This window comes from Perkinsus marinus, assembly GCF_000006405.1.
Source record: "Perkinsus marinus ATCC 50983 genomic scaffold scf_1104296953018, whole genome shotgun sequence".
Classification (NCBI taxonomy): domain Eukaryota; phylum Perkinsozoa; order Perkinsida; family Perkinsidae; genus Perkinsus; species Perkinsus marinus.
Genome location: NW_003208655.1, coordinates 302,606 through 317,762, shown reverse-complemented (window position 1 = coordinate 317,762; position 15,157 = coordinate 302,606). Strand labels below are relative to the sequence as shown.

Below are 15,157 nucleotides of genomic sequence, written 5' to 3'. Positions count from 1 at the left end.
CAGATGTACGAACATTCCAAAGATGGATCTAATGGGACACGCTGACTGCTACGTTACAGTGCAGGTGGATACAACGGGCATCGCTAGGGATGGCGATTCTGCCGGACCGAGATCAAGGACGGTGTACGTCCATTCTTGAATGTTTGTACACGCCGATCGCAATAGCAGACATGCAAGCCTGGTGTCAATCGTGTCGGGTGGACTTTCAACTTTGCAGATATAATGAGAGTGACCCAGTGTTCAATGAATGGGTGGAAACTCCACCCCTCCGGGCAGTCGAGCTACTTTCGCCTAACGCGATGCTCAGATTGACCGTTTTGGACTGGGACATCATCGGCTCTGACGATTTAGTTGGTGGGGACGTGCTCGCCTCTGGTCACCACCCTCAGATGCTCAGGCACTTGCGTGTATCCTCTTTATGAGACCTTACAATGCAGTGGCGTGGCCCCCTATGTGTTGTCTCCTCTTAACGGTCAGGCTGCTCATTCTGCTGGAGATAGACCTAGCGTCAATCTATTCGTAGGTGATCACGTTTATTCGCATCCATGAAACCGTGTTGTTCGAGTTTTCAATCGCCAGATTCCATCTATGTACAGGTTAAAATATTGGCACGTTCGACTGCGGGAGCCGTGTGCATCCTCTTTACACCAGTGGCGATCACTGGCCTCACCGGTTTCGCCTATCGGAACGCCACACTGAGCTTAGGGGGGAAACTTGTGAAGGAGAAGAGAAATCCTGTGGAGCTTCCTCAGTCAGTCGCCATCGGAATGGGAACTGCTTCTTAGCAACGGAGCGTGTCACCATCCTTCGGTCTATCATTTGCTCTATTTTTGGAATACTGCTTCCACGGTGGTTTCGCGTAGAAGACCATGTGTGAGAGTCACTGGTGCCGCATTAGGTACCCTCTGCTCGGCGCCACAGAAGAGAGCATCTTTCCCGTACCTTCAACGCCTGTGACAAGCACCGGGTGGGCCTTGTGGAAAGCGGACCGTCAGGCGCCGCCAATTCTGTGCCGATCCGACAGGCATTTGTATGGTCGAGGGGCCTGGCTCGTCCCACGGGTTGGATCCGCATCTCATGCAGGTATTTGCATTTGACCCTGATGTCATCACCAAGTAACCCGATACCCCTCATGCACTGTGGAATCAGGATGAATGACATTGAGGAGTCTTGCGGCTTGAGAGGCCGCAGGCTCTTTAATGGGTGATAGTCCTTGACGCGCGCCGCTCACGTATCTTGGGGGCCCTCAGCTACTCCGATTTGGACCTCCGAAAGACGAGGCTTTACGCTTCGGCGGAGGTACGTCTCGTTGCACCTCCGCCCCTTCCTACTACTGATGTTTGACTCGAGTATGGGAAGATAATTCTCGGCAAATAGCTGACCAAGGTTCTTCCACTCTGGACACGATCTCTCTGTTCTTTCTCGATGGCTATGTCGCAACTTTCATGGAGAACTGAGCTAGTGCTTATTTGAGGATTCACTAGAATGATTGGTGGAGAATGTTACGAGTTATATCAATTGGTCGATGGGTTGGAACCGCTGGGGCACAAGCTATCTGGCCACTTCCTATGTTAAAATGGAAGACACTTTGGCCGAGTGGTTAAGGCGGCGGCCTGCTAAGCCGTTGGGCTCTGCCCGCGAGGGTTCGAATCCCTCAGGTGTCGTCTTATTTATGGTTCTACGCCTGGGTGGAACACCTCTGCCCAGTTGGCAGTTTCGTGAACCCCAATCAGGTGAACTAGTCGGCCATCACATCTCGCAGATGTTGTCCATCTAGTTGTTCTCGAATTCGTGGCAGCCGTCGACGTTCGGACAGAACCTGCACCAGTACGTTGAAGACTGACTGTATGGTGTACAGTCAGGTGGGTGAGCGATGAGGGGGCGGAGACTCCGCCGCGGAGTGCAGGTCAGAGATATTTTGGGGCGAGTTATCCTCCTCACTGAAGAATATCGGAGAGAACGACAAGCTGCAACACTGACCTACCGCTAACGTGAGACGCGTTTGCAACTACGACCACACAACGTTCAAACCTGTACAGGAAAGCTGAACCGTTGTGTCGTGCCACAAGAGAGATCCGTGCCCGTATGAGTGCAATGGATATCACTACTCATCATTGGCCAATGGCTATCTAACCATGATGTCGCAGGAACGGCTTCGTATTCCACATTGTTCCATCGTCCTATCGACTCCAGTAGCTGGAGTCCAGTTTCTCTGTCATCAGCTTCGTTGGCTTGTTCATTCCTCACTTCTCCCCTGTTAGCACCATATAGCCCTGTATATTCCACTCTATTCCTAAGCTATATCTCTACACTACACGGGACATTGCTTCGTGTTAACTCAAATGACAACTCAATGTTAACTCAATGTTAACTCAATGTACTTTCTTGCACACTTTTCAGCGTAGATAACACAGTAGCCAGTCGGGACTTTCTCCAATAACAGGCAGTTCTCCAGGTCGGAGATCTCTATTGTCATCTGCACTATTGCGTATCGTGTTGATATGTGGAAGCCTGCGAAGCCGCGATTGTTGTGCGAACAGTAGCTTGCGCTTGGAATCGGACTCAAATGGCCGAGTGCAGTCAGCTAGGCGAAACAGGCATAGTCAAGAAAGAACCAGATATGGCCACTGACGACGTGTCCCCTCTCACTCGAGAGCAAGTAGGTGGAGAACCTAGCTTTGCACAGACTGATCGAAGGGGCAGGTCATCGCTGGTCTCGACGGGCTCGGCGTCATACCATCAGATTCGGGCGGGCACGCCTACCTGGCATGCACTTTAAGGAGCTTGTCACTCACAAATCTCGACCCAGTAAGATATAGGCCCCGTCTTCTTGCAGCCCTCTTGCCAGGTCATGAGGAGTTATCGGCATCTCCAAGTCGTTGACGTGAGTCACAATAGGCTGAATAGGCTCGATGCGCTGTAGGACCCCTTGTTGCGCCGGCTCACGTCGACCTCAGATCGGATATGCCATTCCTGCGAGTACTCAACGCTTCCCATAACCTGCTCGGCAGGACCGACTGCTTCACGTTTTCTCGTTTGCTCGAACGAGTAGACATGAGTTATAATGAAATCCGTAATTGACTTATTCTTCTCGATGATCCCGGAGGTCTTCAGAGGAGCTCGGAGACTGGTCGAATTGTCGCAACTCCCTTCGAGAACTGCGGTTAAGCGGCAACTCGATCAAGCATATCCCGGCTAATGGCTTGGACAAGACGGAACGTCTGTGAGAATATCGTTACTAAACGACGATGATATTTCACCATTGTTATGGTAGAGAACTTCTCGACTTGTCCGAAAATCAACTCACCACCATCAATAACATATCTCATCTCCGTGAGCTCGCCGTGCTGAGACTCGCTGATAATCACATTGAATCCTTGCTCGGCTTGGATGGGCTGGGCCGACTGCGCGAGCTGGATCTCTCGAATAACTCAATCAAGGCAGGCCGAGACGCTGCTCGGCGGGTTGATGCGAGCCTTCGCCTCGCAGACTCTCGAAGATTTGAGTACATGGTCCTGTGAGAGGCTAGAGAAACTGTCCGTCTCGGGCAACCAGCTTGAAAGTCTTGAGACTAATATCGAGGTCAGAGAAGCGACATCAGCATATTTGATTTGGCTAGAAAAGCATCCCTGCAGGTGCTCGAACGTGCCTTCCCAAAATTAGCCGACTTAAGCATATCAGGCAATCCGATCTCCCAACTCCCGTACCTCGTAGCTTGTCCGAGACATTGTAAATGGTTGCCACGGTCTAGGTCGTTCAAGCTGAGAGTTATATACGGCCTTGGAAGTCTTATTCTCCTGGATAGTGTTGAAGTGACAGCGGAAGTGCGATCGTGGGGGATCACCTCTCCACTCGATTCTACAACGCATCGAACTTTCCCCTAGAAGGTTTTCGTTGACAAGAGGCCTTCCGTCTTGTGGGCTATTATCGAGAGCTGGGGCCTTGATGGTTCACCTCCTTTCTTAAGTGAAATTACCAGCTATCCCGCTCTTGCGCTTGAGTGCATCGCAGTATATAAAGGGGTCCCCTTTAAGGGGACTGGAGTTGCTCTCATCGAAGGATTGTCTTCGCAACATACCAACGTGACGCTATTTCGTCCTCTTAATCAGGATCGACTAGACTCAGAAACTCTCCATGGCGATTTGCTGGAGGCAGAGAAAGAGGCTTGGATAGCGTAGCTGCGTGTTATGTTTTTACAAGTGGTCCTATATTTCGTGAAGGTCCATGAAAACAGCATGTGCGGAGGATCTGCCAATACCCGAGTTCGAAGATCATCGAATTGTGACCATTGAAGGCCTCCAACGTGCCGAGGAGACGACAGTTGGCTCATAGTTGGTATGCAATAGATGTCGCATGCTGCCATTTCTCGTGATTGTTGTGTTGTTGCTTAAGTCTTGGATGGGCTACCCGGTGGTCAGTAGCCGAGACAATGAAGAAGCAAAGAGAAATGACCTCTCGCCAACCTCGATCGGGCGAGATGGAAATTTCTCAAGTACGACTCTCGAATATCGCTTTGTGGTGCCCTGTAATCGCTGGCAATTGGAAGGGTTTCATCCGGGAGGACCTTTCGTAAGCATCTTATATGATGTCGCACGACGGAACTAGGGTGTGGTGGAATATTAACGAGAACGACGAACGGTCACCGCCCGATTCGGGGGGCGAAATAGTCTCAAGCCGAACAAGGAGGACGGTCAAATTCTCGAGCAGCGAAAGTGAACTATTCTGAATGTGCAAGGTCAGTGTGAAACTCAGGTGAAGAGGGTAGCAAGAGACGAAAGCGAAGCAGCTCGAGTAAGGTCTCATTACTGATAACCTGACCAAAGATGAGTACTTCAGAAAGGAGGAGTACGCTTTCACCTCAGAGGAAAAGGAAATCTAAGATGAGCAGAAAGGCTCAGTCGTCGGACAGTAGAGGTGTCCTCTGGCGTTGTGGCGGTTGAACTTGCTTGATAGGAGCCAGCCTGGAGAAGGAAAGAGTCGCCGACGGCTTCCGACCTGGGGACTGGTGGGCAAGGGCGATCGTGAGTCTCACGACATAGTTGATAACAGGCACGAACAGCGAGCTACTACTGCTCCTATCGGTCTGAATGATGATGAAGAGGTTAGTGACACACAAGGCGGCATTTCGGAGGTGCACGTGAGAAACGCGCCGTCTATATGTAGTCCAAGTCTCAGGAGAATACAAAACGTCCATCAACCATTACGACGAGTCGTAGTGCTTCAGCCCCCCACGGTGAGCTGCTTACGATAAGACGACCTCCACTGGCACGCGAAACGAACACTGATCGTTGATCAGTCAGGTGAGAATCGGCCGTACAGGGCCACTGGCAGCAGAGCATTCTCTTCGAGAAGAACCATTCAGCATTCAGCCAGCAGTGTGGCTACTCTAAGGCGGCCTACTGTCAAATCAGGCTCAAGTTGGGGATGGCGCGGTATCCAGCTTATTGCCAGTCCTGTCATCGATTCAGGACGAACTACGGTTGCTCTCGCTCTCCCCGAAGGGACCACTGGTTCAGCCGCTGTGATGCTCGCTGCGATCACATGGGTGCAAGAATGGCCACACCACTGGCCGACTGCTAACTATCCCCATTGTTCAGGTGGCTTTGATGATGTTGTTATCCCTTGTGATAGTCATAGTATATAATGCCTCTACTTCTACCACCGCATATTCCCTTTCAGTGGACGGTACTCCTCAATCCTCCACTTTTTCCACAATTTATTTCCGCAGGTATAATGACCACCGGGACGGCCTTAGTGAGTCGCCACCTCACAGCACCGACAACTTGTCTCTTCGCCGTTTCTAACGCCCTTCGTGTTGGCATCTACACCGACACGAATCCCTTCGACTACAAAGCAGTGAATCAAATAGTGACTCCACTTTTCAACCAATGGCAGGATGATCTGTGTGGGGTCGTATCATTTTCCCCTTGCAGACGCTTTGGAAGGTACCTCGTGGAGCTGGCATTCAACGGCGAGTCCTCGAGCCTGCGCATTCAGAATCGCAGTCTACTGTACACTGAAAAGTGCATGAGTGAGATGCCAGAGCTCCACTTGAAAATACGCCTCTGTTTTAGTTACGAATAATCTCGTAGTGTCCATTCGTACAAATCACAGTTCTTGTGCTGAGAACTGCCACTTAGGTGTCACGTGCGAGGCACCTCTCACAACTTCTCGAACGGCGGCCAGCCAGGCTGATCTATGGTCACATTCTGACGGTGGCCGCCCCCGATCTCCAAACAGGTACGAAATGATCATGTCGCAGTACTCGGAGAACAGCGAAAAGTTCGACACCAATCTTGACTTGGACACAACGATCACTGCGGTTGGTGAAGGTGACTTATCAATCGCTACAGCGTGAGCATTTCCACTCGCTCTAAATGAGCGCCTAGTCCCCTCATCAGTTCAGGTTCAGCCTCCGATTCCATAGTTCGGGCACGTCAAGCAACGCAGGTGGCGTTGGAGCGGCTCAGTTCTCGGGTCCCTCAGCATTCGCCTTTGTCGGAGCTGATGATATCCTTTATGACTGGCATCCGGTCATCCATCTTTCCGTAAGGCACATCTCAGTAAAGCTTGAACACGGTATAACTGCTTATCAGGCTGCATTCGATGCGGGGACGACAGGGTCTGTATTAGCGCTCAGAATCTCGATGGACATGTTACCTCTAGCGCAGGAGCTGAGGACCAACATGGGCGGTTTCCCTAACTCCCATTTCTACGTTACTAATGAGCTCGGCCAGGTGAGGGCGTCACACTCGGCCCTTGTACTGCTGTGGTGGTCCAGGTTCTGGCTTCTACTGAGGACCCGGAGGTCTTCATGTCGCCGACAACCGTTAATGGATCGACTCAAGTGACTTGTATGTGTCGTTGCGGAAGAACACGACTATGTTCAGTTGACTTTTCGAAGAATATGGGATGTCGCACCAGCGGTCAAGCGAGATCACTTCATAGACCTCCTCCGCGTTCAGGAGAGGGTGACTGCGTGGTCTGGTGAGACGAGCAACTCTGACTATATTATCGGACAGCCTTCAGATGGTGTCAGAGTCGATCTTGAGATTTCCAAGTCATCTGGCGCTCCATTGATCCTGATAGCGACGACTTCCTCTAAGGACTTCCGAGATGCAGCTTTGACCTCTTTAGTGACCACACAGGTTAGTGTGATTGTATTACATACAGTACGTTAGCATAAAATTGTCCAGGGCTTGACTGAATTATTCCGAGTGAGAATCTCTATGCGTAGCCTGACTCATCAGATCAGGAATGCGTAGAGCTTTCGAATGGTGTAAGTTTCGTGGAACAGCTCGCACTTCTCATCGAGATTACTGGGTTTTAGACATTTTCGGTCCAATTTGAAAATCGCCTGCGTTGGAGCTAAATCCATGGGAGAAAGCGCGGGGTCACCGTGTTGCTTAATACGCGCCGAACAGATCTGAAACCCTGTTTCCACGAAGCTCTCAGGTTAGAGCTGTTCCACAAAACTCACACCGTTCGAAAGCTCCACAATTTCCTGATAAGGCTATTCACAAGTATTTTATATAAGCTTTCAGTTGACCGAACTGTATATAGGACCCGCGTATTTGCAATATTAGGTTTTCTTTGCGTTCGTCCCTACTGCTCTGTTCCTCGCTCGATGGATTTGGAGGAGACACAAAGAAAGGTGGGATAGTCTCCTGCGTCCTTGCTACTGCCACGCGTTGAACAGCTCATCACTGGGTGAGTCCTTGTTGGATACCATGCGGAGGCGTCTAGCGAGATCATCGTGATAGTTGATGAACTCATCGGCTCTGGTAAAGGCCTGTCTTGTGACCGATACGTGGTTACGAAGGCGGTATCGAGTTCCGACTTGGAAACGTTTTGAGTTGTTGAAGTCGAATAGTCTCCATAATGGCATATCTAGCGATTCGAAGACACTGTAGTTGGATGGCCATGCAGGAAATTGTTTAACTCCAATTTTTTTCTATCATCTCCTACCATCGCGCGACGACAGGGATCCTTCGGTCCAACGTGGAGATATCAAAATGTCTCTGACGAATTCATAGAGTTATGATTTGATTCCCTTGAGAGGCGCGGGGCTCCCTTGATCGCACACAATGATTCGGCACGTGTGCGCGAACGAAGGTTTCAGAAAACGTTACATGTCAATACCATCATCACCTTCAATCGTAGTAGCGATGAAAAAGGTGTGGTATGAAACATATCAACTATGTGCGATGACCAGCATCTAAATAGAACATCGGATAACCCCCACGTTGACTATGTGATAGAAACTGATACTCAGGGAGAGAAAATATGCACATGGTCAACTATGTGTGTTGATGACATTTGAAAATTCTGAGGTACCTTAGCGAGACTCTTATTGGTTTCTGTGCACTCCTACCTGAATTCGTATGTGAACTCTTATAATTAGTGAGGAAACTTTTGGACTTCTGGACGAGAAGCAAACATATATTCCAATACTGCTCGCTTGAATGAGCAACAATATGATTGCGACTTTACTGCTATCATTTACAGCAGTTCCCTCCCAACCCCTCAAACGACATGTCATCGAGCTTGGCGGTGCCTCTCATTCCCACAGAGGATGCCAATGGCAATCAAACGCCGGGTGAATAAATCATCAATTGTCTCTACTTCACCATCATGGTCTGCCAGGTGGGCGTCAGGTCGCTATCATCTCCCCAACGCATGTCACTGCCGCGATGCATTCTTCGCGTCGCTACCAGTTGATGAAGCACGCTGATGAAAAGTGAGTTTGGCCGCATTCTCACATGCATTTGAAGTGAGGTTTTCTGTATAGCCTGGAGGCCTCAAGAAGAGCGTCTCGAGAGTGGTATGTCGCTGGAGGAGTCGGCGGGGCAGGACAACTATCTGCATTCTTCAACACGGCCAATGTAAAGTGACCTTCCATTTGATGCTTTATGGTATCGCATCAGATGTGCGTCGGTATCGGCATCCTCGCGCTCCCAAAAGCCTTGGAGTTCTCTGGCTGGGCTCTAGGAATTACAAGTCTGCTTCTCATCGCTGTTCTCACATTCTATTCGGTGAGTGCGATAGACTCCCCGCAGGGCTCACCGACCCAGATTCGATACTGAATTTGATCCATTAGCCACTATCTTATTCCCTGGCCCTACAGGGGGGCGACACCCATCTCTTTAGGTAAGGATGATCGTCGCTGTGTCGGCCCACTTGGCCTTACAAGACATTGACGACTACGATGCATCCCAGCATGGTGGAAGAGTCGTGACACCTGGGTGAGCTCTCCGGTCTCTCTCTATAAGGGAGCATCCAATTAAGAAGGGACCATTTGTAGAATAGCGATCCAAGGTTGACTCCTATTCAACGGGATGACATAGGAGCTATACGATATAGGCTAGTTAAAGTGGTATATGGTGTAGCACAGAACACTAAGTCGTCGGGCCTGAGCCTCTCGATGCCGGACGTCCTCATACCAAATCTTACTAGTTGCTGAGCAGCCGCTTTCGCTCATATCATGGACAGCTCCTATTCAGGTACGCCGAGGTAGTACGACGATGCCTCGGTCCTCTGGCCGAGATGATCCTGACCGCTCTAATGTGGATATCCCAGCTTGGCGCCAACACTGCATATCTAATCTTTATTGCGAGTAGTTTCGCGACTCATTTCGACGGTAATTCGATTCCCACTTTGATTGAGCTCCAACAGGAGAGGAGTTGGGCCTTTACTGTGCAGCTAGAGCAAGACTGTTGGATGCTCGTTCAGTTTCGGTGAAGTCATCACTCATTGTTTGCATCGCCGTGCTTTCTCCGCTATGTTGCCTAAGATCGGTCAAGTTGTTGTCCCCCGTATCATTGATTGGCATCGTAAGTAGTCCGGAAACAGTTGGGAGTCTCCGAACCCCCGATGGTAGATCTCAATGGCTGTCGGTCTGGTTGCCGCGGCGTATTGGGCTCTAACGGCACCGATGAGAACATTTTCCGCAGAGGGCCCGATCCTGCAGTCTCCTGCGCTGAATGGGGCGAATTGGAAGACGTAGGGATGCACCTGGCCTTCTCGTGCTCGATGACCACCCATCCACCTGTGGAATATGAACCATCGTCTTGATCGCGAAGATATGAGTATTGAAGAATTCGAGTATCGTATTGAGCACCGACTGAGAAGATCGATTCATCATAGCAAAGGCCACTTCGCATGGCGAATGTTGCCACACATAACATGGTACACATGATCATAGGCGTCGTGTGAGCTCATCTCGTCAGTGGAAGCTTGGTACTCAGTCGGACTGGTTGTTTGTTGGAGAATTACCGTGTTTGGAGAGTAAGCTGTATAGGTACCCCCTATTCCTTGGAATCGCCTCGCTATCATTCGAAGGAGTTGGAGCGATGGCTCTCCCTATCGAGAACTCCATGGCGAATCCGGTGAAGTTCCCTAACGTAAGCCTAGGGATATGGTGTTTGTTGTTCGAGGGCCGAAAAGATCAACAAAACATAATGAGCTACTTACGTGAAACATACGAATAATTGATGTGGAACATTGATGAGGACGAGAGAGCGATACCTGTTTTAACCGCAAATATGATTCCTGCACCCACTGTTGTCGACTAATCGCTGACCGACATGGAAATGCTATCTCCTTGGTTCTACTCATTCACCTCGTTCTCTTCAAGATAATCTGCCTTGAATACCTTTTTTTGTTCGCTGACTGTCTCAGTCCGTTGCGTAGACTCCCATCAGGTTCTCGGTTACGCAGTATTGCTGATCCTCGTCTTGAATCTGCTGTTTTCCTCTACTATGGTCATTGCTGTATCGAATATCAGTGATGAAGTTCCCGGCGTCATCACTCAAGCGATGCCGGAAGGATCTTTGGTGACATCAGCTTGAGAGTCGAATCGCAGACGTGTTTCAGATTTCCCGCATAGTCAGTGTGTGCATGTCCTTGGAGTTACTGTGTACATATCCTGGTAACGCCATTCCCCTCTTCAAGTTGTTGGAGAAGTCAACAGCAGCTGTGAAAATTTTCAGTAAGAGTCGCTTTGTGAGCTAATATTAAGCTGACATCTGTTTGAGCTATGGAATACTCGGCTGTGGTCTAGCATGTGACTGAAGGACGGTCGTTAACACTAGAGAGGGGAATCAAACTGTAGTTCATTATTCTCGACAGTGGAAATGAGTCCGAGTTTTGTCGACCCATTTTCTTGTAATGGTATTTCAGTTCACGCTCAGTCACTTCGTATTCATCAGGTGGCATGCGACGGCCTGCCCGTGTGATGTATTTAAGTATCATCAGAATCGTTGTCGTGGTTCTCACCGGGGTGAGATGTTAACGAATCGTTGATGAATCGATATGGTATAACCTCAGGTCATTGCGTTTGTGTTAGCGGACGTCTTTGACATCTTCCTATCATTTGTGGGCTCTCTGGCAAACGCAAGTGTGCTTTTTGTTTTCCCTGGGTTGTGTTTCCTTTCTACAAGCACTCATGAAAACGACAAGAGGAGATACCGTTGGACTGCGGTAGGTCGCGTGACGCGACTCGCGTCTCACCTCGAGTGCCGTTGGCGAATTCGAGGTGTGTGATAAGATTCATCTCCAAATGATCGGGTACATCTCTCATATCAAGAAAATTGAGGTTACCATTTCTATACCTTTTTTACCGTGTAACTCTGTACGTAGGAGCCATTCTTCTACGGACGGATAGAACAGTGCTCCCTCCTCAGGGATTGGTCGTCGCTTTCGGATTGTCTGCCGAGCTCATCGGCACAGCAACAGGTGTCCATGCTGCTATTGAGAGAATGTTTTCTGAGTGATTGTTTGCCATTGTTTGGTCAGAGTTCGCGGGAGACTCAAAACTTTCTTTCTTCAAACTGATAGGCACTGATAGCACTGATAGTGTTTGTCAGTTTCGGTCACTCTCCACTTCCGGATGGGGTCAGTATGGCACGGCTCGAATGGTGTTCGTTGAACTGGTAGTTCAAGCATCAGCTATTCCCTGCTCAGTGGCACTGAGTTAGTGCACCCTAGTTCAGCTCGAAATTTACTCTCACAGACACATTGGCCGAATGGTTAAGGCGGCGGTTTGCTGAGCCGCTGGGCTCTGCCCGTGAGGGTTCGAACCCTCCAAGTATCGTTGATTGGGTATATACATGTACAGATTCTCATCTTAATCCACATGAGTTTTGGGAGTCGTTCCGCTTTGATACGACTAACTACAGTCTTCGTCCGAAGGAGTTACACTGTCTCTACACAATCCGCAGTATGTGAGAAAAGAATCTCTATCTACTTCGAAGTCACATTATGGGTGAAGATATTTGAACATTTCCATGAATCAACTTTGGCATGCCAATGACATGCTTCACGATAATACGATCTAACAATCCAAGTCGAATGATACACCAAGCTCGTGATACTGCACAGATTTAAGGTTGACGTCACCTGCAAACGTCACTCAAGGGCGTCGTACTTCCATGAAGTCCCACGGAGGGAGTCGTCACAGCCGTCAATGGATCCGAATAGTTGGGTGTACCAAATTCGTGAGCTCCTAGGAGAAGGTCAACTACCCATTGCCCGCTCCCCTTAATGATGAACCTGCCGCATCTCTTGGCCTCAAGCGCGACTGGACAGAGTTTGCCGTTCACGATGACTTCGAGAACACTGAAGAATAACCCAGACCCGTCCATCTGCAGATGGATAGTCACCACATCACCAGCTCTCATCCGACAGGCTGTCTCTCGAACTAGACACCCACGATCCCAGTGCTTCCCCGTGCTGCTGAAGCCTGTAGAATCGCGGCACCTGTCGCCCGTCATATCATTGACCACCCCAGGGTACTTCACTCGACACAAGCAGTTGTCGTCGTCACACTCGGTCAATCCCAGACTCAGAATCCTCTCCAACTCGATGATACGCATTGTGATCTTCTTGCATCCAAAGTGCCTTTGACCATCACCAAGAACGATCTCGAGTCCCCTCCAAGGAGGCACCATGCCCCGACGGTATTCCGGCTTGGAGGACACCTTCCAGTGCCTTCCATGACGTAGAACTTCAACCCCATCGTCCGCTCGATACACAGCAATCTCATCCATACACAAGTCCGTAGCATCGTCCATACTGAGAGGGATGGGAGTCGACTGTGCACCGCGCCTCTTTTCTTCCTCTTCCTCTGCTGCTTTCGCGCGGATTGACCAATTTGGTTGTATTTTCCATTCGGAGTGGTTTGGTTCTTGAACAGACCCAGTCTGTTGTGGTACCCGTACAGGAGGCTGCTGACCAGACCCAGTCTGCTGTGCAGGAGGCTGCTGACCAGACCCACTCTGCTGTGGTACCAATACATGAGGTTCTTGACCAGACCCAGTCTGTTGTGGTACCCGTACATGAGGTTCTTGACCAGACCCAGTCTGCTGTGGTACTCGTACAGGAGGTTCTTGACCAGACCCAGTCTGTTGTGGTACCCGTACAGGAGGCTGCTGACCAGACCCAGTCTGTTGTGGTACCCGTACAGGAGGCTGCTGATCAGACCCAGTCTGCTGTGGTACCAATACATGAGGTTCTTGATCAGACCCAGCCTGCTGTGGTACCAATACATGAGGTTCTTGACCAGACCCAGTCTGCTGTGGTACTCGTACATGAGGTTCTTGACCAGACCCAGTCTGTTGTGGTACCCGTACATGAGGTTCTTGACCAGACCCAGTCTGCTGTGGTACTCGTACAGGAGGCTGCTGACCAGACCCAGTCTGTTGTGGTACCCGTACAGGAGGCTGCTGACCAGACCCAGTCTGTTGTGGTACCCGTACAGGAGGCTGCTGACCAGACCCAGTCTGTTGTGGTACCCGTACAGGAGGCTGCTGACCAGACCCAGTCTGTTGTGGTACCCGTACGGGAGGCTGCTGACCAGACCCAGTCTGTTGTGGTACCCGTACAGGAGGCTGCTGAACACTGCAGAGCTCTCGTACAGGAGGTTTAGTCCCATCAACAGGCCTCCTCTGTCTTAATGACAACTTGCCTCCAAGTTCTTCTACCGTAAACCTCCTCGCTACAAAGCGGCACGGTAGCACATCGGTAGTTGCGAGCAGTATAGGGTCCTCATCATAGGGAGCGTCGCTCACTCTTAGATACCCCGACTTACCACCCGTATCAACTCGCAGGAAGAAGGCACCAGAATCGCATGCCACCAACCTACCATCAGTCTTGATCAAATCGAGGGAGACACCAGCCCCTGAGGGCAACTCTGTGGCCTCTCTACTGCACCCCAGCTGAGGAGATGGGTAAAGAAGGGCCGATCGCCGTACCTGAAGTCAAGAAGAAGGCTCGAAGAAAATGCTGATTAACGCGAATCATCCTACTTTGAGTGACACCGTTCCCGCCGAGCCCTGGGGCCGATGGGTGCTCTCATATTCTTGCTTCAACCAAGAGAGGTTTTTCCCTCCTGCTTTGGTCAGCTCCAACGAGCGAAAGTTTTCTCGAACATAACGTACCCATCGAGACCGCAAGTCCTGAAGGAAGCTCGATCGATATACCTCAACACACCAACACCCACGTAGTTGTCCAGTACAGTTAACATGTTGGGGTCTTCTCGTATGCTGATAACAGCAGGGTCCTCGAGGACCTTTATCCATTCAGACGAGGTAGGGTCCCCAAGGGCCACCCCAAACACAGCATGGCTGAAGAACTCAGCGAGCATGTCTCTGATGGTAGCATTGAAATTGCCGGTGAAATACCACCCGTCCATCTCGGTCAACTGCCATCCCTCTCCCTTCAGCACGCCAAGGGCCTCATCAAACGCCTTCAACACTGCTCTTTGGCTCTGCCTCATCCAATGTACCTCTCCCTTCGTGTCGTACCTCCTCAGTGTATTCTCAGTCAGCAACAACTTGTCACCATTCCCACAATGCAGGTAGAAATGGTAGTGATGGTTGACCTCATGCCGGCTTGCCGTCGCCTTCACTATACCTCCAAAAGCTAGCAGCTCCTCACACCAGCGGTGATTCGCCACATACACCCTCCAATCGAACTTGTAACCACGACCGAGGCTTATTGCGAATGGGAGTGTCACCTCTGCCGCTGCCTCGGATGAGTACTCCCTTACTTGTCTCTTAGCCTTACGGCACATCCACCACTCGGGAACTGAGTCAGGGTCTGTTGTTATGAACTCATTGACGTTATCCTTGCTCAGGGTCACTGACATTTACCTGGA

General features: G+C 50.3%; 4 protein-coding genes and 2 non-coding genes across 6 annotated transcripts; 5 read left to right on the top strand and 1 right to left on the bottom strand.

The window, feature by feature from the left end:
- The first annotated feature begins 1,582 nt into the window (after nucleotides 1-1,582).
- Nucleotides 1,583-1,664, top strand: Pmar_PMAR017702. Its single transcript has one exon. It is a non-coding gene; the product is annotated as a tRNA-Ser (tRNA).
- A 1,450-nt stretch (nucleotides 1,665-3,114) lies between these two features.
- Nucleotides 3,115-3,455, top strand: Pmar_PMAR017701 (Lumican, putative; the record flags this gene model as incomplete). The annotated part of the gene is made up of 2 exons (XM_002776783.1): nucleotides 3,115-3,223; nucleotides 3,275-3,455. Coding segments are annotated over 2 exons (290 nt in total), but the record flags the coding sequence as incomplete, so codon positions are not given.
- Nucleotides 3,456-6,247: 2,792 nt separating this feature from the next.
- On the top strand, nucleotides 6,248-9,841 carry Pmar_PMAR017700 (amino acid transporter, putative; the record flags this gene model as incomplete). Its single annotated transcript, XM_002776782.1, has 11 exons — nucleotides 6,248-6,354; nucleotides 6,407-6,548; nucleotides 6,597-6,737; nucleotides 6,782-6,847; nucleotides 6,891-7,148; nucleotides 8,658-8,740; nucleotides 8,792-8,885; nucleotides 8,928-9,035; nucleotides 9,151-9,245; nucleotides 9,504-9,566; nucleotides 9,733-9,841. 11 exons carry the CDS (start codon nucleotides 6,248-6,250, stop codon nucleotides 9,839-9,841), a joined length of 1,266 nt encoding a protein of 421 aa, XP_002776828.1.
- Nucleotides 9,842-9,873: 32 nt separating this feature from the next.
- Pmar_PMAR017699 (hypothetical protein) lies at nucleotides 9,874-10,850 on the top strand (the record flags this gene model as incomplete). The annotated part of the gene is made up of 3 exons (XM_002776781.1): nucleotides 9,874-10,002; nucleotides 10,230-10,403; nucleotides 10,704-10,850. 3 exons carry the CDS (start codon nucleotides 9,874-9,876, stop codon nucleotides 10,848-10,850), a joined length of 450 nt encoding a protein of 149 aa, XP_002776827.1.
- Nucleotides 10,851-12,012: 1,162 nt separating this feature from the next.
- Nucleotides 12,013-12,094, top strand: Pmar_PMAR017698. Its single transcript has one exon. It is a non-coding gene; the product is annotated as a tRNA-Ser (tRNA).
- A 161-nt stretch (nucleotides 12,095-12,255) lies between these two features.
- Pmar_PMAR017697 (hypothetical protein) lies at nucleotides 12,256-15,148 on the bottom strand (the record flags this gene model as incomplete). Its single annotated transcript, XM_002776780.1, has 3 exons — nucleotides 12,256-14,252; nucleotides 14,307-14,456; nucleotides 14,501-15,148. 3 exons carry the CDS (start codon nucleotides 15,146-15,148, stop codon nucleotides 12,396-12,398), a joined length of 2,655 nt encoding a protein of 884 aa, XP_002776826.1. The 3' UTR covers nucleotides 12,256-12,395.
- Nucleotides 15,149-15,157: the final 9 nt, after the last annotated feature.